At 41.6% G+C, this 26,233-nt stretch overlaps 2 protein-coding genes across 2 annotated transcripts in view; both read left to right on the top strand.

Annotated features, from left to right (window-relative positions):
• The window catches only part of FAM83B (family with sequence similarity 83 member B), a 62,239-nt gene extending 44,676 nt beyond the window's left edge, over positions 1 to 17,563 (top strand). The window contains exons 3-5 of the mRNA XM_048497047.1: positions 4,909 to 5,073; positions 12,888 to 13,012; positions 14,755 to 17,563. Of these exons, the coding sequence (XP_048353004.1) occupies positions 4,909 to 5,073; positions 12,888 to 13,012; positions 14,755 to 17,185 (2,721 nt within the window). The 3' untranslated portion in view covers positions 17,186 to 17,563. The remainder of the gene's footprint in view (positions 1 to 4,908; positions 5,074 to 12,887; positions 13,013 to 14,754) is intronic.
• The window catches only part of LRRC1 (leucine rich repeat containing 1), a 462,254-nt gene that overhangs the window by 331,963 nt on the left and 104,058 nt on the right, over positions 1 to 26,233 (top strand). The window lies entirely within an intron of this gene.

Here is a 26,233-nt window from a genome sequence, read left to right as displayed (position 1 = left end):
ACAAAATTGCTTGTATTTTTTCAATGCTGTTGTAAAAGCATAGCAATTTTATTGACTCAGATTCTTAAATTAACATTTTCAGTAACTAATACAGCAGTATCATCTATACATCTAATTGTCAGAGTGGCTAATTCTGTCGATACTTACTCTGGAGATTGTAGGACAAAAAACAGGACAGATTGTTCTAACTCAAGAAAAAATAGGGTTGCATGAAAACGTGAACCAAAAACAAAAATACACTTGGTGCTAAAACCCACCCCGTAAAATTAACGAAGCAGAACCTGCAGCTTTAAGAATGGAATACCCTCAGTGGCTATACAACCATGCATTTTAACCCAGTTTCACACAGTAAGAGCTAACAAGGGATAAGTATGTTTGATACACCACTCACTTGGGTTTTTTTGTATGAATAATTTCATAATGTAGTATATTAATTATCTCTTTATTATTTTTAATCCTTTACAAGTTTCTTTGCTTGTGTCTTGTTAGAATATGTTTTGGGAGGCAATTGCAATTGTAACCAGTGCCAAAATGTTAATGTCTTTCTGGGATATGAAGGGTGGGACGTTTACCTAAATGAACATGACCTAGTAATTCAAGAAGCAGGTTGAACCAATGCCAGAGGTTGAAGGGGTGGGGCTTGAAAATTCCCAGGATCAACAGCAATCACAGAGCTGTAAGATTCTGGTAGAAATGGAGGCAGCACACATTATCTGTGGGCTGAACAGAATGTACAACAAGTCAGGCCATGCCTCTGGTCCTTATGTGTTAGGGCAAGGGGGCTCTGTGTATCCTGCGTCCCTTTGTCCCTCATTGGCCATGCCTTTGCTGCTCCCATAGTCAAGGCATTTTCCTATAGCAAGTAAATCAAGATGAAATTGGAAGTAGCATTGGATGAGATTTTGTTTCTTCCAGTCCTACCCACACTTTTAAACATTTTTGACTGCCAGTTGGGCATATTATTTAAATTTTGAAAGCAGAGTTTCATTATTGATCCATATGCTGTTTGATTGGTAGAATGTAAGATACTTATGTAATTATCATGGACACATATAGACAGTGTCCGTGGTGTCTTCCACACAGCGCTTTTGCTCCACTTTCCCTCACCTAGTACAGTAAGCTCCCCCCCCCCCATGTGATGCACTAATTCCAGAAATGATGTGTTTGGCTTCTGGGGCTTTTGCCTTTGAGCCAAAGCAAAAGAAAAAAATCCCATTACTCCAGCGCAGAGGGGTAATGCTGTGGTGGCTTCCAATCTGAGAAGGGGGGCAGAGCTAAGCTCCATTCTCCCAATTTTCAGCCTTTCAGGCTTTTTTCATGCTGTCAAGTGGTACTGCTCCCTCAGTTGTGTAGTGGGAAAGCAGTTGGTCCCTTAAGTCCTTTCATTTCCCCACAGCCATATGAGGCAAATGTAACTGATCAGCTGTGAAAGGGGAAATGAAGGTTGCTTATCAGGGGATGTGTGATATCTTGGCTCTTCAGTGCCAGTACTGTGGACTGCGAAGGGAAAGAAGGGAAAAGCAAGGAAGAGCAGCCAAGTGGCATAGGCTCAGGAACACATGGAGACTGTCCTCAGTCACCTCCATCCCACTGCCTATTGCTTCCTTAGAGGGGGTGCCTTCTTCTACTCCCATGCAGAAGCAGCCTGTGTCATTACGGTCATTCTTCTCATACCATTTTTGTGAACTTTTCCTGCTTTTCCTGCTCTTTTTCAGCATCGGGTCCCTCTTTTAGTGATGTGGACCTACTGCTTCCCCTTTGGGAGGTTTTAAATTTGAATCCCAGTGCCTCTTTGTACTTTTAATCTACTGCATTACTTCACTGTTTCCTTTAAAGCTGGTTTTAGTTGTTTACTGGAATTTGATAGTGCTTATGCTACTATAATTTCCTTTTGTTAAATTTTCTGCTAACAGTGGCCGCCCATCAGAGTCTCGGATAGGGCGTATAGAAAAACTAATCAAATCAATCAATCAATCAATCCAATCAATCCCCAGCTGTTAAAACATTATTAGGGTTTCTTGGCTGTATTAAGGGTTCTGTTAGAAATTCTATTGCTATTATCTAGGGTCAAGGTATTTTCAGAGGTGTATCACAAGAGAGAATTCTCTCTTGTGATACACCTCTGAAGATGCCAGCCACAGATGCAGGTGAAACATTTGGAACAAGATCTACCAGACCACAGCCACACAGCCCAGAAAACCCAGAACAACCAGTTGAATCTGGTTGTGAAAGCCTTCAACAATACATTTTAAAACATTGTTTTCACTCCCATTTAGATATGTTGGTTCTATGTTAATTCAGAAGAAATATTAGTAACTGTGTACATTGGAGACTGAACTGTGGGAAAACATCTCCTGTTTCAAAAATCAACCAAGTATGTTTTGGGGCTTAAAAAATAAAAGAAGCATTAAATTGCATTCAAGGGAGAAGAGAGACATTAAAAATACTGAAGGATACTAAGAACTTTGCTACATAAATTTATATCTTTAAGAATATCTTTACATTGTATTGAGTTTTTATGAGGGTTATGAGGGATAAATGTGCAGTGATTCCCCATTGGCCTCCCCAAGCCCCACCCCCGGCCTCAGTGCTTATGAAAGCAGCTCTCTGGGGTTAGGATCGTAGGTTCTTCTTCTGGCCTTCCCAGAGGGAAAGGCAGAAGGGACTGCTGGCTGCCAGCTGGGAGCCCCGCTGGCAGGGGAGGCGGAGGGGGGGAGCTGGGCACCCTAGACACTGCCCATGTCCATGTCGATGACAACATGGGCAGGGTCAAGAGCGCTTGGAGACGATGAGGCAGCAGGAAGTTCATTGTCATCTTTGAGCATCCTCAACTCCGCCCATGTGTCATCACCATGGGCAGGGTCGAGGGAACCTGGCAGCAGTGAGGGCGGTGGATCTCCTCCCCCAGGCAGAGGGGCATCTGGAGATAATTTGTCTCTGGGTGCCATTTATCCCCAGTATACCTCTGTAAATGTGTATCCTTTCCAAAAGTAAAGTCAACCTTCTTTTGGGCAGTGTAGGTTTCATATTGGGTTAGCTATGGCTCAGTGTATTGTCTAAGCTACAGAAAACTTAAGAATTGGTAGTATACCATCATGGTATATACATCAGGGTTTTCCAACAAGTAGCTCATAAGCTGTTATGCATCCCCTTGTAGACCCAGAAAAAGATTGCAAAAAAAGAACTGATCTAGGCTAAAAACAAGAGCAAAACAACTTCTATTCCATTTGATTATTTTCTGTGCTGCTTAGCTTCATTTCTGGTCTTCTTCCTAGTCCATCTTCTGTTTCTAGGTAGAACAACACTTGGTAACATGCTGGAGGTGAGATAGTTTGGGATATTTTTCATTACTCCTGAGGAACTCTCATTAAAGAAAATGTTGGTAATCCATGGTGCAGACTCTGAACACATGTAAAAGTCACCCCTCTCTTCCCAAGCATCCTTCCATTTCTCCCTCTACTGTCTGTTGTTCTGCTTGTTCCAGCCAATGGACTCTTGTGTGTCTGTCTGTGTGTGAATGAGAGAATGTCTTAGTTATCTTGCCCCAATCTACTTTCTTCCAGCTATCAACACCTTCTGTTCTCCTGTCTTATTGTTAGCCTCAATTACTAAATACAGTATACCATGTCTCCTTTACAAAATATAATAAGCATTATTATTTTGTTGGAATTAAGTATATACATGCATCTGGAACCCTGTGGAAGAGGAAAGTAACAGCAGCTGCAGAGCATTTAGGAACAGAAGGGATTAAACTTCCCCTTTCCTCCCCATGACACAGAGTGGAAAGCTGCAGAACTGCAGTCAAAAGCTCTGCTCACCTGAGTTTGATCCCTATGGAAGTCTATTGCAGGTAGCCAGACCAAGGTTGACTCACCCTTCCATACTTCCAAGGTCAGTAAAATGAGTACCCATCTTGCTAGGGGTAATGTGTAGATGACTGGGGAAGGAAATGACAAACCACCCTGGAAACATAGTGTGCCTAGTAAACATCATGATGTGATGTCACCCCATGGGTCAGTAATAACCTGGTGCCTTCACAGTGGACTACCTTGACTTTCCTCTCACACCTTCAATGAGCTTTTCAAAGGTGCTTTCCTGTTAGGACTCGGAGCCTTAAACCAATAAGTGGACTCTAAAGTATTGATCAGCAGTGTTTATTGATGAGGCATCAAAGTACCAAGTCTTGGCAAAGCCAGTCTTGACAAATCTGGCATTTGCCATCCCCTTTATCCCCCTTTATTTTTATAGCAAGTCCATGTTCCCAAGAAGTTGTGAAAAACAGTCCCTGGAGCTGAGGAACCCCAGGGTTGGCTGCAGATAAGAACATAAGAACATAAGAAAGAGCCTGCTGGATCAGACCAGAGTCTATCTAGTCCAGCTCTCTGCTACTCGCAGTGGCCCACCAGGTGCCTTTGGGAGCTCACATGCAGGATGTGAATGCTGCTGCTGCTCCTGAGCACCTGGTCTGCTAAGGCATTTGCAATCCTCAGATCAAAGAGAGGATCAAGGATTGGTAGCCATAGATCGACTTCTCCTCCATAAATCTGTCCAAGCCCTTTTTAAAGCTATCCAGGTTAGTGGCCATCACCACCTCCTGTGGCAGCATATTCCAAACACCAATCACGCATTGCATGAAGAAGTGTTTCCTTTTATTAGTCCTTATTCTCCCCACCCGCCCAGCATTTTCAATGTATGCCCCCTGGTTCTAGTATTGTAAGAAAGAGATTGTAGTAGAATAGAGCCACTTGGCTCCCTGCCCCACAAGGTAACCGATGGCAAATTATGAACATTACATGCTGCAAACATTTCAAATTCTATATAATATCAATGTTTGTATTAATACATTTGTTTTGATATAATTTTCTAATTGCCATTATAAGTCATTCTTTTTGTTCCTTTTTTATTCAGGTTGTTGCCATAGTTATGGATATGTTTACAGATGTGGATATTTTCAAAGAAATTGTAGAAGCTTCTACCAGAGGAATCTCTGTATATCTTCTGCTAGATGAATCTAACTTCAGCCACTTCTTTAAGATGACAGAGAAGCAGGGCTGTCAAGTACAAAGGCTCAGGGTAAGTAATTTTGTTTGCAAATGACGTAAATATTTATCACTCATACGTTCCAAATTAATTCATGGGGATTTTAATTGTAGAACAGCAGGAGAGAATTAATATCTATCAGAGGAAACAAGGAAAAGTTTCTACCAGGCTCCTGAATAGCCACTGGCCTGTTGTGAATGTGTGAAGTGTTGTCAAGTCGAAGCTGACTTTTGGCAACTCCAGCAACCGGTTTCCAAGGCAAGTGAGAAGCAAAGATGGTTTGCCATTGCCTTTCTCTGTGGAGTCCTCCTTGGTGGTCTTCCTTCCCAAGAACTGACACAGATCTGACGTGTCTGGTCTATACCATGGCACCTTCCCTCCCAGAATTCTGCCTGTCAATAACCTGGAAAGTAAATAGTCACTTCAAGAGAGTGGACTTCCATTTGGAAATTCTAGTAAAGCTGGTTCATCTTGTTTAAAGTTAAATAGGGAAAGAATGGAGACATTTATTGGAATAGTAATTTAATTTTATTCTGTGGGTTTTTTAAATCATACTTGCCTACTTTGACCCATTGATAGAGGGCAAACTTCTCAAAATAAACATTATTGTCTAACTTTTGTGCAGGATACAGTAGTGAATTTATAGTAAAAAACATTTGTGGGATAGTAGCTGTTTGGACTTATTTGTAAAGTAAGTTCATTTAACTATTTAACATAATGGAAAGCATTAGTCTTTTTTTCTCCAGGATGTTGTTCCCTGCAAGTAATCTAGATGTTGTCTCTCTGAAAAATATTTCTAGATTTTGGAAAACTTTCTTTTAGTTTACATCTGAGATTAGGCTTCATTTCCAGACTACAATTCATCCATCCATCCATCCATCCATCCATCCATCCATCCATCCATCCCATATCCATCCATCCATCCATCCATCCAACATCCATCCATCCATCCATCCATCCCATCCACCATCCATCCATCCACTATCCATCCCATCGGATTTATATACTGCCCACTTTCCTGGAAGGGAGGAGTCTTTAAAAAACCCTCTTGGGGGTTGAAGATGACCCTTTCACTGCCAGGGGTCACCTTTTAAGACTCTCTGCATCAGTGTTCTCCATCTGTAAAATGGATATAAATGTTAAGGTTGGGGGTCACCACAACATGAGGAACTGTATCAAAGGGTCGTGGCATTAGGAAGGTTGAGAACCACTGTGCTGTTGTGAATATAAAGTGACTGTATGAAGAAGACATATGATCATATCTAAATTCTGTGCCCAAAAGTATAGATTTCCTACTTTCCCTCTACCAAAGCTGCCCTCCGAAATGCTGCTCCTGGAAGATGGGAGAGAGTTGAAGGGCTGTTGTAAAAGAGGGAGAATCCCCCTCTACCCTTTTACATGAATATCTTCAACAAGATCCAAGGTGTAATTTTCTAGTGACCCAAAGAATTCTCCAGAAATCTTAATATATCTTACTACCGGTAGTACTTCAATGTAAGCATGGTCTGACCCAACACAACTCAGAGACTTATTTTATGGCTGTTCGTCCAATTTAGCACATCTCATGCTGTACCAGAGATACTTTACACAACATTCAAGGGCTTTTAATTCTTGCTTGAGATCTCATGAGAGTTTTTTCCATTCAGGTTTACAGCCCAATCCAGATAAGGTGGGAGCGCTGTGGCAGCTGTGAATGGCACGGTGAAGGTGGCACTGTGCTTCCTCCAAAGGGGCTTTGGGGAGCACAGAAAAGAGGGAAATTCAAAAACCTGAATCACCCCATAGCTGAAACAGGCTTTTGTGTGGTGTAAATCTACAGGCTCAGTGGGCAACATTCCTGGGCTGGAATGTTGGTGGAAGCTGACTAAAGTCAGCTCTGCTCCCGGGAATGACTTGGCCTGTCCCCCTCTCCTTGCACCAGCATCCATCAGACACCAGCATAGCTCTGTAGCGGTACCCACTTACAGGTTATCCCATCACAGAGCTGGCAGATAGCCGGACTCTGGGGTCTTTGCTCTCTCTGCCAATGCGGGTGCTTCTTACGTCAGCAGAGGGGGCAAACACACAGCCCTCGCTGCTCCCAAAGCCCATTCTGTAAGACCTTTCAGTAACTGATTGGTTCCTATTTAGATCTGTAATAAATATTGAAATCTGGCTTCATTAAAATCTCTGGCTAGGAACAGGACTGCACTGATTTATTTCAGTTCTCATCCAACATTTCCATGCCTTGCAGCCAGTTGTATGGCTACGTATGTTAATTCTACGGACACCATTAGAGCTTATTTCTGAATAGATGTGTTTTTGCATAGTCTTGCAGTCTTGCTCAGATAGTCTGAGATATGAAAGAATGGTATGCAGTGTGTTTCTTTTCTGAAAGTTTTTAAAACTGCTGCTGGCAGAATGATGGTCCAAATATAATTGACAAGTAGTGGATTACTGCCTTTATATATGTACATTGTTTTCTTCTGGTGGCAACCTCCCACAGAGATAATAAGGAGCTTTGAAGATCTGTATAGTTATGATGGACAAGTTGCCCAGGAGAATGGTGTTTTCTGAGCAATCATAGATGCAATTAGTTTCCAGCATTTTCTCCCAGCTCATGATTACACTTCTGTATATTTATTCAAGAGGATCAGACCTTTGATATCTCAAATGTTCCCATATCCACTCACCACATACAATGAGTCCCATCCCAAGCATGGAAAAGTGTTAAACCTGGTTTTTTTTTTAATTTGGGGTGTGGGTTGGGGTTCAAAAAAAGCAAAGTATCTATAATTCCAGACTGGTATCTGTGTTAGTTTGCTACAACAAAATTAAAAAGATATCCAGTAGCACTTAAAAGATTAACACAGTTTATTCCGGCATAAACTTCCATGAGTCAGAGCTCACTGGCAATGAGGCATGTGATGAAATGACCTCTGACTCACAAAAGCTTATGCTGGAATTATTAATCTTTAGAGTGCTATTAGACTCCTGTTCAAAATATCTGTATTCGTTATTATCCTATTTCTATATTAAATGCTCCCATTTGGTTTAACTACCAACATTTTAGTCATGATTCAGTGCCATGATTCGGATTAAGAAAAAAGTAGTCCAGGGGTCCTCAACCTTTTTGAGTTTGAACGCACCTTTGCAATTCTGACACAGTGTAGTGGGCACAGCCACAAAATGGCTGCTGTGGTTGATCCTCAGTCACACAGTGAAGATCCTTGTGCTGTCCTGGTAGCTGCTGCCAAAGTAACATTTTAAAACATCTACTCAGGCAGTCAAATCTCTAATAGCTAATCAGAAGCCTTACTTGGCCTCATCCATTCCCTAAGAACATTTGGTGGGCACCATGAAAGGTGTCAGCAAGTGCCATGGCACCCATAGGCACCATATCAGGAACCTCTGATGTAGCCGAAGGTCACCCAGTAATCATCCGTGGATTGAGTGGGGATTAAATTTGGGCCTCCCGAGTCCAGGTTTAACCAACGTACCACACTATGGAAGGGTGGTCTTTGGAATTGTTACAGGGTTTGGGGAAGAGGTTCATGGCAGCTACAACAGGTAATTCTTCCTGCCATTCCCATGGAGCAAACATGTGAAAGAACACAGTTCTGCTGCCACGGTGCAGTCACCTAAAGTGCACTTTAGCCCATGGAGGTGTATGGTTCAGTAAATCTGTAAGCTTTAATGTGCTGCCCAACTCCTTTGTCTTTTTGCTGCAACAGCCTCACATGACCATCCCAAAGGGATTTGTAACCAGGAGATGAGCTATCATGGGCATGCCTGCTGCAAGAATGCCATTGTGCCTTGAGATTTTCCACTGACTGTCAGTATTGTGGTACATATTGCTGTGTCCTTTTACCTGAGTGGAAAAGGTTGGCAAATACTGGGCTCCAGAGAATGGGACATTCACCTTCTGCCTATTTCTTCTGCCTAAGTGAATTTAATTTAATAGATCAAATTATACATACAGCATGTTAATTATTAGACTCTGTACCTTTAGTTTAAAACAGTGACTGTTGTTTTGTTTTTAATTCAAAAAGAAAGATGGGATTGTTTTTAAATGAAACAAATCTGGGATTCCACTTTCAAGTTGCTATAGTGATATTTCAAGAAGGCTAGTTTTATGTTGATGCTTTAGGGCTGGATATCTAAGCTGCATCTCCATGTGTGCAAATTAATTGGATTCTGTGGTATAATTGCACTGATGTGATATAATTGCCCTTATTCAGGTTGTTCCTGCTTCTTTAGTAGGTTATAAACATCCTTTTCTGTTTACACTGACCTTGCAGGTCATTTCAGTAGTGTGTGTGTGTGTGCATGTGTGGTGTGTGCATATGTGTGTGAAGTGCTGTCAAATGGCAGCCAACTAATGGCGATGCAGTAGGATTTTCAAGGCAAGAGACTTACAGAATTGATATGTCTTTCCCTTCCTCTGCATAATGACCCTGTTATTCCTTGGTGGTCTCCCGCTAAGTACTAATGATGGATGATCCTGCTTAGCTTCTGAAATATGAAGAGATTAGACCAGCAAGGGCAATCCATATTGTATACAGTACTCTTACATCTCTCTATCTGCTCCAGGCTTTCTTTGTAAAACATATTCAAAGTGGCTTTGCAGCAATTTCATTAGAGTAATAAAATAAAAACATAATAAAAAGCAACCAATCAGCATTCTGAACCTATGAAAAGGAATTACGCACAGTCTATAAAATAGACAACAGATAAAATAGATTAAAACTAATCGTAGTCTTGTGACACCTTAAAGACTATGAGCTTTTGTGCACTTACTGCTTGCCTCTGGGTTGTTTACTTCGCAGGGTTTTTTTTTCCTGCAGTTTTCTCTTTACAGAAGAGATTGGGCCAGACTACTCACTCAAACACTCATTCTCAGATCCATTCAGCAGAGACAAGTTGGTCTATAACAACAGCTTTTATTTGCAAGGGAGGCACCTCTTACAAACATAAACACTAGCTAATATACAAGAACTAGAAACTGAAACCAAGAGGTTCACCCAGTAGGACCAAACTGAATCACAGGGGAGGAGCAGAAGTTTGAATCCCTGCAAACTCCTTCCCCTGACCCTTACTGCAGCGTTAGACCAACAGCATTTTATAAAAGCACAACCCCTCTCGCAAGCCTTTCTGATCATTTGGAAATGGTGACTAGAAGACTGGGAAAAACTGCTATTGGGTGAGCTGGGGAAGGCAGGAAGGAGCAACAAAACCAGGATAAAGAATTGCACTTTCTGTTTAGCTGTTTTGCTTTGCGAAGAAAAGAAAAGCAACAGGAAAAGTCATGTTTTACCAGCATTTGGAAACAGCTTCTCTGTTCTGTCCAGTGGTAGCTTCAGAACTAAAAAGGAGAATAATAGAAACTGCAATGACACCACTAATGCAAATTGTGAAGAGTCAACTAGAGTTGCACAAGTGCAGTTAAGTGCTGTTGAAATGAAGCATACTAATCTTGACATTGGATGGGCCTTAGAAGAACTAGAGTAAGCATCCATTAATAAGCAACAAAACCCAGCAGACTAGTAGGTTCCTTAGCCCAGGTTTCCTGAATCAAAATAATCTGAAAATATAATAGATAAGATCTAACTCCTGGGTCCTTCAGCCTGTATGTTTAGTTTGGGTATGTTTAGTTTGGTGAAGAGAAGGTTAAGAGGTGACATGATAGCCATGTTTAGATATTTGAAGGTATGTCATGTTGGTGAGGGAGCAAGCTTGTTTTCTGCTGCTCCAGAGACTAGGACAATGAGTAAAGGGTTCAAGGTGAAGGAAAAGAGATTCCACCTAAATATCAAGAAAAACTTCCTGACAGTAAGGGCTGTTTGACAGTGGAATGCACTACCTCGGAGTGTGGTGGAATCTCCTTCTTTGGAGGTTTTTAAAGAGAGGCTGGATGGCCATCTGTCAAGAGTGCTTTGATTACGTGTTCCTGTATTGCAGGTGGTTGGACTTGATGGCCCTTGGGGTCTCTTCCAACTCTATGATTCCAACCTGTAATATTTCAGGATATAATTTTATTCCAGGAAATGGAGATAGTCATTTGGATGGGGCCACTGACTCCAAAGACTTCAGAGGCCAATTGTGGGTACTAGGGTAGGAATGTTCTGATTTTACTAGAATTACTTGTTCTAAATGAATATACTTTAGATTTTGAGGCAAAGTGTCCTCATATAAAAGGGCCTTCTCATTTACTCCAGAAGAGGATACCACGGCCAAGGGCAATTCGGCATTCGGAGAATAGCACCTCCTAATATTTTCTAGGGAAAACTGTAAAATTTGAAGGTGATTAACCATGACATCTTGTTCCATTGGGGGAAGAGCACCAAAACAGGATAGCAAAACCTCATCTCTTTTACCAATCGCATCTAGATCTGTAAGAGTGTCCATGGATTCCAGGAGATGAGAACAATTGAGAACCTCTTCTATCTCCCTGATTCACACTTGGATATAACTGCATATTGATGATAGGTGTCTAAATTATTTTTCTTAGTAGTTTTATGTGGATGTTAGATGCAAGGCAGAATGGAACTTTTGGGAACATATATTTCTAAGGCCCAGGGGCAAGTACTCACCCCTTCCCCTCAGAACCATCTTTTGGGATCAGTTAGCTATGCAGGAAATACACTGCTGGAGCCCCACATAATCATTGTATGCCTGAAAGATCCAGGACCAGAAAGATTCCATGGTCAATGATATCAGACTGGTATACATGAAAGGCTGTGTTCAGATCAACTGGAGAATCTAAGCATTCACTTGTTAGTATTGCAGGAGAGAGAACTAATTTGTGCCTAAATTGTGCTTTTTTTTTGGCCTTCTGTTAGGTCAGAGATTGTTAAATGGTGTGTGCCTTCTTAGCATTGGATATGTTTCTCCCCCCCCCCCCCCCCCCCACTGATGCAGCTTACCTAATTCACATATATATGTATATAATGTTGGCTGAACCAAAACAATTATGTTTCTCAGCGCGTACCAATAATTATATCATGTTCTAACAACTGCCTCCAAAGCTGCACATGTTCTTCTGTTTAAGTCTTGCTGAACATAGTGGGTATTAGTGTTAGCAAGCAAACATATGACTATGAAGAAATTCTATCTACATAGCTAATTCCCTAATCTGTCCCCTGGCTGTGGATTCTTAAATCTTTATATAGGGGGCTTACTGACTTCCAACAGATTTTTCTGCAGGCTTGTGGTCTGCGGAATTCCAGGTCTGCGGAATAATCTGAAAAATAAAAATATGTATTGGGGAATTTAAATCCCCCTGATTTAAAAAAAAAAACCAATGTTGCCTGTGTATGTGCAGACAACACACCACTCACATTATTAGGATGCCTCTGCAGCCTTGCTAGGCTTAAGTCAGTAGTTGCAGTAAAGATGAGGGAAGTAACTGCAGTGGGCTCAGCAATAGAGGCTAGGAGCATTGCTGGGCCTGGAAATGGCAGCATTAGTGGTGACTAGTGTGTGTGTGGGGGAAACTGGGGGAGTAAAGGAAACCACAGCAGGCTCTACAGCAGAAACGAGGAGCCTCTCTGGGCCAGGAATCAGTGGCGGCAGTAGCAGCAGCTGATGACAGCAAATGTGTGTGTGGTGGGCGGGGGGGAGGTAAACAGAGCTGCAGTGGGTTCCACAGCAGAAGCTCTGAGCCTTGCTGGGTCTGGAAGCAGTGAAAATTGTGGGAGAGAAAGCCAGGAGAAGGAAGCCACAGCAGATTCTTCAAAAGCCTCACCGAGCCTGGAATGAGCGGCAGCAGCGAAGGGGGGAGATGGGATCCCCTTGTGAGTTTTATGGGCCCCACCTATTATATTGCTTACATTCAACCTTTTCGTATTGTGTGTTATCTTTTTCAGAACATGAGAGTGCGTACAGTAAAAGGACAAGATTATTTCTCCAAGTCAGGGGCAAAGTTTTATGGAAAACTGGAACAAAAATTTCTTCTTGTTGACTGTAAGAAAGTCATGTATGGTACTTACAGGTGAGAACCTATGCATGTGTTATCCTTGTGATTAATGTAAAGTTTAGACTTACCCATGGATCACCATCATTTATATTTTTCAAAACTTTAATATAATTCAAAATATTAAAATGCGGTATTTACTGTTTTATATATTACATAATCCTTTGTCTGTCTCTCTGAGTAAGGTAACTTCTTTGGGTTCCAGCACAAAGTATAAAGACTGCTATGGCTGGTAGTCCAGCTCTCCAGCACCAGTGTGTGGGCAGGGTCAGGGCAACCAGCTGGGTAAATGAAGGATGATGAGGCTGGAAAGGGTAGGGAGAGTGAAAGCAAGGAGGTAGTGAGACAGATGCTAGCCAGGAAAGCTGCCAAGGGTAGGAGCAAGCTGGAGGAGAAAGCATCCAGAGACACCCATGAACTGCTGGAGCCAGCAAAGCAGCAGACAGCTGGGAAAAGTACCCATGGAGGAAGCCAAACTCTCAGAGCCTACATCACATTAGGAAATCACTCACTAGCAGGGAATGTTGCAGGGGAAGCTGGGAGCCTGGAATCCAAGAAGCTGCAGTTGGCCATCTGGATTCAGGTAAGGGGCAGACCAGGGAAGGGCCCAGATGATGAGCACAAAGCTAAAGGGGAAGAATAGACTGAGCACAGGAACAGGGATGGCGTAGAGTCAGCCCTAAGAGTAAGTGTAGGCCAAGGAAGAACCCAGAAAGTCGACCTCTGTTGGAAAAACCATAGGAATTATGTGGGCTGAAACCACTTAACTCAGGACAACTGCCTTCTTATTCTGAAAGAATGCCTAAGGTTGCTAACAATAAAGTATCATAAAATAGCACCATAATCCACCATAATTCACTGTTTGGTTATCTAGGATTTGCCACAAAGGAAGTGATAGGGGCAACATACACCTGCCTAACAGCAATTCAGCAGTAGAATTGTGTGCTTATTCACTGGGCTTATGGGATCATCCCATGGAACCACCCTGAGTTCTTTGGAAGGAATAAATAAAATATTTTAAATAATTATATCTCAAACACCTGCATTCAGTTGTTCTTGAAACTACGATTATTTGTTATCGAAATCTATGAAGGAATAGTTTGTCTTATATTGCACATTTTCAATATTATTATGTATCCATGATTCTTAATTTGCTTCTTTTCTGTTACATTCAGATGAGATACAGGAGGTAAGGTAAATTATATTTTCTTACCTTCAAATTGCTGCACAAAGTATATCTACACCACAAAGTCAGATTGTTAAAATATGGCAGTTTTGGGCTTCAGTATGAATTGTATTGAGAGTCCCCACCAAAGTAATAACATTTATGATTGTGTTTCCAAATTAACTGTTATATAAGCCTGCTGGTAAAATGTATAAGCACTTGTTATAAGGATTAGCCCTCAGTCAATTAAATCTATGAATATATTTTAATGAATTTTTAAAATACATAGTTAAATCCTAAACAGAATTACACCCTTCTAAGTCCATTGGCTTCAGTGGAATTAGAAGGGCGTATCTCTGCCTAGGAAGTATCTCTGCCTGTTGTTTAGTGTGCAGATGTACCTTTCGGTCCTTCAGTCACACTAAAAGATTTGAATGGTCTTTCAGTCCCAGTGCACATTTCAAAGCATGAAAGATTTATCTTGATATACAGCAAGGATCTCAAGGGTAATCCAATATAATAATTCTATGACTACATCACAAGTGAATTGTCTATTTCTTGTCTAATTATTAACTGTCCTTTCTTTATATTTCAGCTTCATGTGGTCCTTTGAAAAAGCCAACCTCAGCATGGTCCAGATTATTACAGGACAACTTGTTGAATCTTTTGATGAGGAGTTTAGGACACTCTATGCCCGTTCTTCTGTTCCCAGTTCATTTGATCCAGAATTAGTTAGGGTTAATAGTCGACGAGCTCTCTGGGACCGTGATGCATACCAGCATTCACAGTCCTCCTTAGCTTCAGTTTCTAGCCAGCGTAATCTTTTGGGGAAGCAAGACAAGATTCACAGCTTTGATCCCAGTTTTTTGAAAACCCGAGGAAGATATGGAATAAACGACAATGACAAATTTGGTAATAGAAATCATCTGTTTAATAAAATACCATTTCTTCCGGGTTTTCATATGCAGAATAGAGTCCAACAACTTCAGTCCAACGAAGAGCACTGGAAAAGACACAGTTATGCCGGGGAAAAACCAGAAAGGACTCCATATCTAATGCTCAACCGAGCAATGAACAGGACTAATAATTCATCAAATGCTTGGAAGGTATCTTCTGACAGTCTCAGTATTGCATCTTCATCGCATGCAAGTCGTAAAAACCACAATGTACCTCAACAGAGTTTAGCAGATCGATTTTCACAGCCAAAACTCAATATTGCAGGGAGGAACTCAATTGTTCGGAGGTCTTTCAATGGAACAGATAGTCATATGCGCCATCTGCAGCAGAAAATGCCAACACTCGAACACACTACAAAATCATTTTTGCGAAACTGGCGAATCGAATCATATTTAAATGATCAGTCAGATTTTCCAGTAGATTCTAATGGTTCAGGGATGGGTGAGAGATGTGATGGCTATGATGCAGCCGAAAAAGCCAAAGTTCATGCCCTTTATGCCCATTCTCGCCTGCGTTCCTCGTTTGTTTTTAAGCCCACGCTGCCAGAACAGAAAGAAGTAAATAGCTGTGCAAGTTCTACAAATTCAACTATAATTGGTTCAGAGCAAAGTGAAACACCTAAGGGAACACCCAGTCATCTTCCAAAGCTGCAGGATGTGATTGATGAAACAGAGACTGAACCAAGCCCGAATGTCCCCCTGGAAGTTGACGTCGTAAAAAGCCAGAGCCCACAAGTCCCTGAAGATAAAAAACCTAGTTTTAATCCTCCTGCAGTCAGAGAGCAGCCTGCCTACTTAAATACAGCTCTGAATACAAACAGACCAGTAGAATTTCTGAAAAATCACAGAAACGAATATATACTGAAGAGACGAAGTTTTCCGATATTTAACCAGTCAAAGTCTGCTTTGGATGATGGGGATAACAAAGAGGAAAGCAACTATATCTACAGCACCCTAAATAGGAATAGAATTAAACCAGTGCCTGTTATAACACCTCCTCTAGAGGACGCACTAAAAATGTCCAAAAGAGTGCAGAGCGTACCCACTCATCTAGCAGAAGATGCTAAAAACTTCAAGACTGAATCAAAAGGTTCTTCCACTTCCAAGTCCGTTTCTGTGGCTGCCTTACTTGAAGCGAGCAAAGAAGAATCAAGTAAAGACGCCTTGCCCAAAAAAGAGAGCAAGAATTCGCCAAATTTCCTTAAAAAGGGATCACAGAAGCTGAGATCCTTGCTGAATCTCACTCCAGACAAGAAAGAAAACTTGTCAAAAAGCAAAGTGCCTGCTTTTTACCGGATGTGCAGCAGTTCTGACACTTTGGCCTCAGAAGAAGAAAGGAACCAAAAGCCAAAATCGTCTGAGTTGAAAGCAGATTGCTCTCCGAGAAAAAAGAGAATGTCATCCTCTACTTCACAAGGAAGCTTGAACAGGAGCAAAGAGGATGTTGCTTTGAGCCCAACAAAGTCCCCCAAATCTCCTAAATCTCCCAAGTCTCCCAAGTTACTCAAATCACCAAAATCTCTAAAACCTCCATCAGAAGAAAACCTTAAAAGAAGTGCTGCTGTGAATCCCTTGGAAAACATGTTCTTAGAACCCGCAGGTGATGTTTCGACTCCCAGATTTAACACCGAACAGATTCAGTACCAAGAGGTCAGGGATGTTTCTAAAAACAAAGCCCGGTCGCCTGTTCACGCTCCTGCTGGTGTTCTTCCACTAAGAGCTGGTACGCAAAGGGCTGATACAGTGATGGCTCACCCTTCAAGCCCAAAGCCTAAAGATGAGCTAATAAGATCTCGCTTGAGTGAAAGGCGTGTTTACAGTCGCTTTGAGCCGTTCTGTAATATGGAAAATTCTGCGCAGCAGCTGGGAGGAACTCAGCCCGGGGGCAGCACACCAAAAAGCGGTGCTCAGCTCCCAGAGACAAACAGCAAGACCTCCAGAAATAGCTATACAAGAAGTAATCAGGTGGCTGCTTACAACCCTGTTCTGTACCGTCCATTACATCCGAATGAAAACAAATTTCGGGGATTTATGCAAAAGTTTGGGAATTTCATATACAAAAACAAATAAAACAATAGATATGGACCTTTTAAAAAATGGTCGATGCTTTAGACTGTTAGCCAGCTTTTGTAAAGCTTCATTAAAGTCATTGCAGGGTTTGGAAAACTGCTGCATGCGTGTACAACTTTACAACATCCAGAACTTTTTGTTTTTCAGCTCAGGATAATTGTTGCATTTGGAAGTTGTTTTATGTACTTGCATTTTTTAAATGGAATTTGAGATGCATTTGTTGCCCTACGGTGCAATATATGTATTGTGAACCCTAAGAGTAGCAGCTAGCCAAAGGAAATGTTGCAGATTGTAGCCAAGGATAAAGCTACCTACAATACCTCACTGTCTTTGTACACAATCACTTTCATGCACAATACATGCATTTGTTACTCCTTGGTTCATGCAGTCCTCCTTTCTGCTCTCAAGGTTGTGCTGTATGGATACATCACTAGGGTGGATTCCACACAGGGTAAATATAAAAGGTGTAGGATGCTATATAAATCTTTGAGGTGGGGAAGGACCCCACATGTCCCATCTCCCAAACGAGTCGGGCCCATTTTATTTTCCTCAACCTGGGATTTTCGAAAAACTCTAAACCAGTGATCTATTTGCACAATTTCAGGTTGGAGCCGCTCCCCAGTGAATGACCAAATAGGAGGTGCCTTATTTCCCTCCCATCCACCATGCAGTCCACAGTCAGAAAGAATTCGCCTGCCATTGCCCTGCCATTGCAGGGAAGCCCCCTTTTCTTTTTTTATTTTGCTTGTTGCACATGTGTAGCCACACAGATGCAGTCAATCATATTGCAGGCAGAGGTGTAGCTCCAAGGGGCAGGGGGGGTGCGATACACTGGGCATGCGCCCCTGTGGGGGTGGGACGAGGGCATTCCGGGGGCGTGATGGGGCAGAGGGTGCACCGGTGCACCGGGCACTTTCCCATTTTTCTGCGCCTCTGATTGCAGGACAATTGACCTGGCTGTGGGGATTCAATTCTGCATGCCTGCAAGAAGTGTCTCTGTGCGAAGGTGCGAAAGCAACCCGGATTGTTTCCATGGGCTCCAATCACTGTCTGCACGGCACACATGTGAATGGAAAAAAGGAAAACTGGTTCCTTTATAACAACTGCAACCGTTTATATATTTGCTGTGTGGAATCGACCATTTTCTGAACACTGGATATACTTTATTTTTGTTTTATTTTGTATTATTTTATTTTAGAAAGAACTGTACTAAGGTGACCCATTATGTACCCTCCAGTACATTCAGTATGTTCCTACTCCGGTCAAGTATGTCCATTCGCTGCTCCCAAGGTGCTTCTAGTGTGTGAAATGTGTTTGTGCCAGTATCACTGGAAATTCATTTTGCCAATGGGGTGTATCCTATCCCATCACTGAGCAAAGCTTGAAGCCTTTATCCACCAATCCAAAGGAGACTTTCTCCAACTTAAGGGATCTTAAGTGGAGCAAGGCTCCCTGGAGAATAGTTGGATTCAATCCATTGTTGATAATAGGCAGCTCAATTCTCTTTATTACTTTTCTATTTACTTTGTTTTCAATTTTATTTTTAAATCTTTGAAGTTTGTATCAGAAGAGAGAAAATATTCTCTTCTTGCATCCCCTTCCCAGCAGAGTGCAAGCCAATTGTGAGAAATCCACAAGATTAGCTCTCTGTAAGCATGATTAGCAGTTTGTACAGACATTTCACCACCACATAGGATACCACAAGAGGAGAGTGACCCCCTCATGGTGCTTTGTGTAGATAAGGAGACCTGTGTGACCCCCCAAAGTGCCTCTCTGGGATGTAGTAGACTATTGTGCCTAATAATTTTAAGGTGCTGTGTTCCTCCTCTCCTATGTTGGAGGACACATCCAACTTGATTTGAGGCAGGGGATTAGAAACAAACAACAATTAAGAGGAAACCTGAAATTCCTTCATGCGCAAATCTGTGCCATGTTCCTCAGATTCTGATTCATGGTTTACACTGCACAGGTTTGAGCTTGTGATTTCTGAACTGGGCCATAGTGCACTGAACCATACTCCATTGTCTTTTCAACATTTAAGTGTTCAAAAGAGTGAAAAGTAATTTTGCTATAACGTATGTGAGTCGAGATGATATTAATCCAAAGTTGAGCACTTTTAAAGCCCTCTGATACACTCAAGAGAGTTAAGCACATACTGAACACATCACAGGCCTGGATGAATAGTAGTCCAAATAACTGAAACTCAGTGACCATTGGCTGGATCATAACCTTAACTTTTTAAACTAATTCTTAATGCCTTTCAGCTGTGAATTTAATTTGAGAGGACCCATTGATTTGTTAGATAAAAGTAAAAAAAAAATCCTATCCTACTTAAAAAAAATTGTTTGGTGTTTTTGTTTGTTGTGTTTGGGGTTTTTTTGTTTTGCAAATCTTTGATACCTCACAGTTGTCTTCTAAAATGTTAGTGCCATACTTATTGTTTACACACTTTAACAAAATAAAAACTGCCTATTTTGGATCAGACCAAACTCCATCTAATCTTTCACTGTCTACATAGCGCTATGCTAGATACCTCTACAAAGCTCACAGGAAGAGAGAGCAAGAATGAGAGAGCCATCCTCCTAAATTAATTCAATTTGTATTTCACCAGTCTCAGAAATCCAGGGTAGTATAAATAGGATTTTCTCAATGCATGTCCAATAGAACTCATCCCCCTTTACTCTTCCTGGATTTTTCTCAGGACTGATCACAAAATTATCTTCACAAAAGTAACTTCCCACTAATTTAAAGTATTGGGATTTCTTTTTTTCTGTCTAGAAGCTCAGATCAGTATGCATGATACCTCCCCATTTTCTTCTCTGAACAACCCAGTAAAATAGATTAGGCTAAGAGTGAGTGCTTAGTGCATACTTATGCCATGAACAGTAAGTTACAGTGGTACTGACCTCAACTCCACCCAATCCTAATGTAAACATGACATCATACATACTTTTGTGAAGTATGACAGATCCTAACAAACCTGGAAAATTAAGAAACAAACACTAAATTGTCTCCATTGTGGATCACATAATGAGGGATAAAGGACTGGAAAGTCTAGAAAACTGGTATCGCAAACATCAAAACACTCCATGTTCCATTTTTTTAAAAAAAACTAAACCACAAAAAATAGATTTTTATTTAAAAAACTTACCTCCTGCCCCCTCCCACCTTTGACCAAATAACGTTTTACCCATCCTTCAGTATCAGTGCTGAGAAGTCTGTAATCTGATCATACAAATTTCTGTAAAACGTTTGTTTTTTTATTTGAAAAGTAAGCTGATGGAGCATCTTCTTGTGTTGAATGTAAGTAAATTCTACTAAATGTGTCTTCATATGGTTTTTGAAGGGATGTTATACATCTTTTAGGATTATTTGTTATGTCAGGAAGAAGTGTCTCTATTTAGAAATATGTCTTGATTGCCATGCTTTGGAAGAGGTTTATATTTTTTTTCCTGAGGAAAATAAAAAGAAACTATGTTGAAAGAGGTTCATTCCACTTTAGTCATTGCTTAATTTTCCTAAGGGCCCATTATCAAATAATGAGATTAGAAAAAATCTGTTAAATGTTTAGGATTATAGAACAGTATGACAGTTTGAAATTTTCAGATAGTAAAATGTCTTGGGCTAGCCCTGAAGATAGACATAGCAGAAGATAGTTCACAAGAGATTATGAGTGTGTGTGTTCTTTATTCTTTATTTTCCTATTTAAGGTAAGAGGAATTAAAGAAGCTATTCATTAGAATGGCTTCCACAGAACTATTTCCCTGTAACTTATGTCATTCTCTATGCAGATATCCAAGTTCCTTAAAATTATGATAAAAGGAAAAGTAATGCCAACAACTATTTCTCTTCTCTGGACTGTTGCTTGAGGTTGGCAGTAACAATGCTTAATTTCACGTTACTCACATGGAACTTTCCATATATTTTCCATCTTGCCAATAAAATATCTTTTATACTGAATTAGAAGGTCACTGCAAAGAGGCATTGTTGGTGGTCATTGGTTTTATTACCACTCATCAAGATTACTGACTTATTCCTCCTGGGATAGCGCAGCTCATAAATTACACACAAAGAAGGAAGAAGAGGAAGTTGAGTTGGAGATACCAGAAGTTGAGTTGGAAATACCAGTGTTTGTAAATCCAGATAAAGCACTTTTCTGAGCAATGTGAAGGGTGCATCTACACTATGACGTTTGGTCCCGAACACTGGTTGTTCAGGAACGGTGTTGACAGAAAGTCCCTATGGCCATGCTTTACTTTTACCACATGATTTTACCTTGTGGTTTTGAATATCAGGGTGAGGTGAATTAGAAATCCACCTCTCAATTATATACAGCCACTAATTGATGTGGGTTGGTTCTCTTGTTCCTTCCTGTTTACAACAATCTCCATAAAGAAACTAAAATATGTCTGACTGCACAGACCTGCTTTTTACAGTGAGTGAAAGGTCATGTCAAACTCCAAAGCCAAAGCCAGCAGAGTGAAGGAAAGAACAGATGTTGATAGTACCAGGCACTGCATGAGAAAAAAATGCTTTCATTTCTTGGATTACTGACATCTGCTTTTCCTCTTTGGAGATTTCCCATGGAAAAGCAGCAGATACTTGAGCATGTGTATGCTTAACTTCTTCCCCATCTATACATTTTCATCCTACAATCCTACTACAATACAATTCTTACTACAATCAGGATACTTTTCACTCTGATGTTTCCAGATATTTATTTGGGTAGTCATATCCTATGGGAATACTTGATTGTTGGAAGACACAAGATTAAGACCCACCGCCCTCAATTCTTTAGTACACACCTCCTTCCAAAGCAGATTGTTTTCCTGAGAAAAGTAGCTGTTAGGTGCTTGTCAGCATTAAACCTGTTAGTAAGCCCTCAGAGTGTTGAAACTTCTTTTCCTTAGGGACAGCAATCTTCGAAGCTCTTCTGTTATAATTTTGTCCTTCCAATTTTGGCGTCAGAAGGAACTAATGAGGTGGAGCAGGAAGTAAGATCTACAGCTGTCAGTGGTTTCCTCTGAAGAATTACTGGATCCAACTCTCTGTTAAAAACTCCCTGCAGGAAAGTGCCCCAGTCAAAATAGCAATCACACTTACCTATTCAAGATGATGTTGTATCATGCATAGATTACAATACTATTAATTAGAAAGCTAAGCAATAGTATAGGAACATGCTCCATTTCTCACATGTGTAAACCAAATTGCCTAAGGATTCTAAAATCTCTCTTGCAGACACAGTAGAGTAAGTAGAAGTGTTGACCTCTATCTGTCTCTCCTTTAGCTGTTCATTTTTCTGAACTAGGAGTAGTGGGGAAAATTAACTGATAAAATGACCACAGATAACTAACAAGAGAAAGGCAGGGGCAATACAATCCAATTCAAGTGTATTTGCTTGTTTTTGGAACAGTCTTCTTAACTCTGAAATCCTGAGACATTTCACATCTTTTGCAAATAACCCTTTACTGTGGCAAGAAGGGGAAAGTAAGGCATTTTCCACATGGACCAGATATCCTGGGATAAGGAGGTGAAACATCCCGGTTCAACCATGATTTCCACATGGCTTCCAGGCCTAACTCGGGCCTGCTCCACAAGATTGCCCTTATCCTGTGGTTTCCAAAAAGCAATAAATTGGTGGTTCTTTTTTTAAAAAAAAAACCTCACCAATCCTGTTCCCATGCAAACACCAAGGGGACAGATGGTTTATTTATCCCACCTCACCACCTACAGCCAATCAGAATGGGACAGTTCGCGCAAAAATTAAACTAAACCAGGGGCCGTGCATAATCACATGGAGTTCCTCCCGGCCTGAATGTGCTGATGGGCAGCTGTGTGGAGGGAGAAACCGAGATACAAACAGCCCAATAGGTATGATCCCGGTTTTGCCCCGGGATATTATGTCTGTTTGGAAAATGCCTAAATCATACTCTTCTATGCTGCTTTTTCTTTCCAGAAGCAATGTGCTCAAATAAGCTGGAATGAATGAGCTATACCTTGTTCCACGTAAAAACCCGAGTAAAACTGTAATTTCATCTGAAACCAATTTCCTCCTGCCCCCACTCATGTGCTCCATGACCCCCACTTGTCATCTAGTGTGGACCAGGCTGTGACAAATGGGGGGGCATGGAGCACAGGGGGGGGGACACAGGAGGAAATGGCAGAAAAAGTTACAATTTTACAAGGGATCTAAGCAGTGGTGGGATTCTAATAATTTAACAACCGGTCACAACACACACACACACACACACCCCAACCACTGGCGTAATGCCCATTGGGCAAGGTGGGCAGCTGCCCAGGGCATCACCTTGTGGGGGGCATCAAAATGATGGGTTCGTTTTGGGGTATTTTAGTGGTTTTCCACTTTTGGCCTCCAGGGGGTGCAGTTTTTAGGCTAGCGGCACCAAACTTTCAGCGTATCATCAGGAGACTGTCCTTATGCTACCCCCCAAATTTGGTGAGGTTTGGTTCAAGGAGTCCAAAGTTATGGACTCCCAAAGGGTGTGCCCCATCCCCCATTGTTTCCAATGGGAGCTAATAGGAGATGGGGGCTACAGTTTTGAGGGTCCATAACTTTGGCCCCCCTGAACCAAACTGCACCAAACTTGGGGGGTATCATTAGGGCAGTCTCCTGATGAGACCCTGAAAGCTTTGAGACTGTGCCTTCAGAAATGTCCCCCCCCCCACAGCCTGCAACCCCATGGACAGCAATACTGAAAACTCAATGCAGAACAAAGATTCTTGGGCAAATTTCTAGGATGTTCCTGCAGGGGGTGCATTTTTGGATGTATCGGCACCAAAATTTCAGGGTATCATCTGGAGATGATGGCACCCCCCAAGTTTGGTGCAGTTTGGTTCAGGGGGTCCAAAGTTATGGACCCTCAAAGGGTAGCCCCAATCTCCTTAGCAAAGAATGGGGGATGGGGCACCCCCTTTGAGGGTCCATAACTGTGGACCCCCTAAACCAAACTGCACCAAACTTTGGGGGTACCATAAGGACAGTTTCCAGATGATACCCTGAAATTTTGGTGCCGCTACATCAAGAAATGCGCCCCCCTGCAGGAACATCCCAGAAATTTGCCCAAGAATCTTTGTTCTGCATTGAGTTTTCAGTATTGCTGTCCATGGGGTTGCAGGCTGGGGGGGGGGAACATTTCTGAAGGCACAGTCTCAAAACTTTCAGGGTCTCATCAGGAGACTGCCCTGATGATAGCCCCCAGGTTTGGTGCAGTTTGGTTCAGGGGGGCCAAAGTTATGGACCCTCAAAACTGTAGCCCCCATCTCCTGTTAGCTCCCATTGGAAACAATGGGGGATGGGGCACCCCCTTTGGGAGTCCATAACTTTGGACTCCTTGAACCAAACCTCACCAAACTTGGGGAGTAGCATAAGGACAGTCTCCTGATGATATGCTGAAATTTTGGTGCTGATATGTCTAAAAATGCACCCCCTGAAGTCACCAATGTCCTGGTGCAAAAAAATTTTTGGTCGTGGTGGAGTGGCCACCCATGGGGGGGAGGCATCCAACTCAGGTTTTGCCCAGGGCTACAGTTTGCCCAGGGCTGCCTCGTTACGCCCCTGACCCCAACTGCTTACTTACCTGCTGCAGAGGAACTTCTTGGGGTTGGAGGGGGCAACAGGGTCTTGCCACTGCTGCTGCTCTCAAAGCCCCCTCGCTCTCCCTCCCCTAGGAGAGGGGGCGATGGGGCTTTTAGCTCCTCAGAGCAGCAGGACGGCAAGGCACCTGACTGCTCCAGGGCTCTAAAACCTGCTTTTAACAACCTGTTCGCCGAACTCAACAAAAAAAAATTGGGTACCAGTTCTACTGAACCTGTGAAAACCGGCTGAACAATCCTTTTCTGGCTCCATGGTTTGCAGGACAGAAGTGAGCTGCAAAAGTTGATTTAGGCTAATGATATTAGAAAGTTATTGTTTTTCAGTTTTGATGTAGAACTCAGACATCCTATGTTTGAAATTTAGCTATCATTAGCTTACAGAGCTGCTGTGTAAGTAATGGGTATCTACTTTGTTTCCTTGGGAAAAATAGGGAGGAAATCAAATTCATTTGCTACAACTGAATAATAAACTGGTTTCCTGCAGGCACTAAGCAATTAAGATAAGCTTGGCAAAAAGTGTGTACTTGTGCAGTAATGCTTATCGATGGGCAATTCCTGAAAAAGAAAATGCCATGCCAGCCTGAAATTATTGTGTTTATATTCATTGCAGCTCACTCACCACAGATTATGTCGTAATATATTACTATCCAGATTATTAATCTTGCTGGTTATTTTGATTGTTCTATTATTTTGGTGTTGGTCTAAAAAGGGCATAATATGTCAAGTGCTGTTCCTGCTTGACACCTTAAAACTGAATGGATCAACACATGGATTGACAAATACCTGTCCGGCGCTCAGCAACGCTTCTATTTTGGCAGTCGAGCAGGGCACCAAAATCAGGCAATCTATAAATCTTCATGACTTGAAAAAAAAAGTTCCTCCTTTTAACTGAGCAGTAGATTTTTTACTCAGTATTCATAACAATAGAAGTAGTTACAAAAACAACCAGTGCCAAATACATTCTTAAGAAGAGGCATCCTTCCTGCAAGCTGCACATGCCTATGCTACTTGGTCAACCATAAGGAAGTTTTCAGTGTATCCTGGATTAAATAATGAAAGCCAGCATTGCTCTGAACAGATAAATCTCCTGCCATTAATTCTGGTATTCTGTTGAATTTTTCTGATAACAGTTCCTGGAATAGATAACAAACCTCTCACTTTTCTACAATATTATTATTTACTGATGTGTTAACATAGTTTTTTTCTGTATAGCAAATCTACAAATGCTGGGAAAGCAACTTATTTTTTAAAGGAATAACAGCAGAATTCATACCTACCAAGTAAGAGACTCCAGCAGTGAATCCGAGTCATTCTGACACTTACATTGTTTGAATTCCAGTTTTGTGAATGACAAATTCTGCAGGGAGATTAAAAAAAATGTATTTGTTACCAAGCGCTGCAACTGACCTTATCCCAGAGACTCAATATGCAAGT

This window comes from Sphaerodactylus townsendi, linkage group LG01 (genome assembly GCF_021028975.2).
Source record: "Sphaerodactylus townsendi isolate TG3544 linkage group LG01, MPM_Stown_v2.3, whole genome shotgun sequence".
Classification (NCBI taxonomy): domain Eukaryota; kingdom Metazoa; phylum Chordata; class Lepidosauria; order Squamata; family Sphaerodactylidae; genus Sphaerodactylus; species Sphaerodactylus townsendi.
The sequence above is the reverse complement of the archived record's forward strand: the minus strand, read 5'-3'. Positions and strand labels throughout refer to the sequence as shown.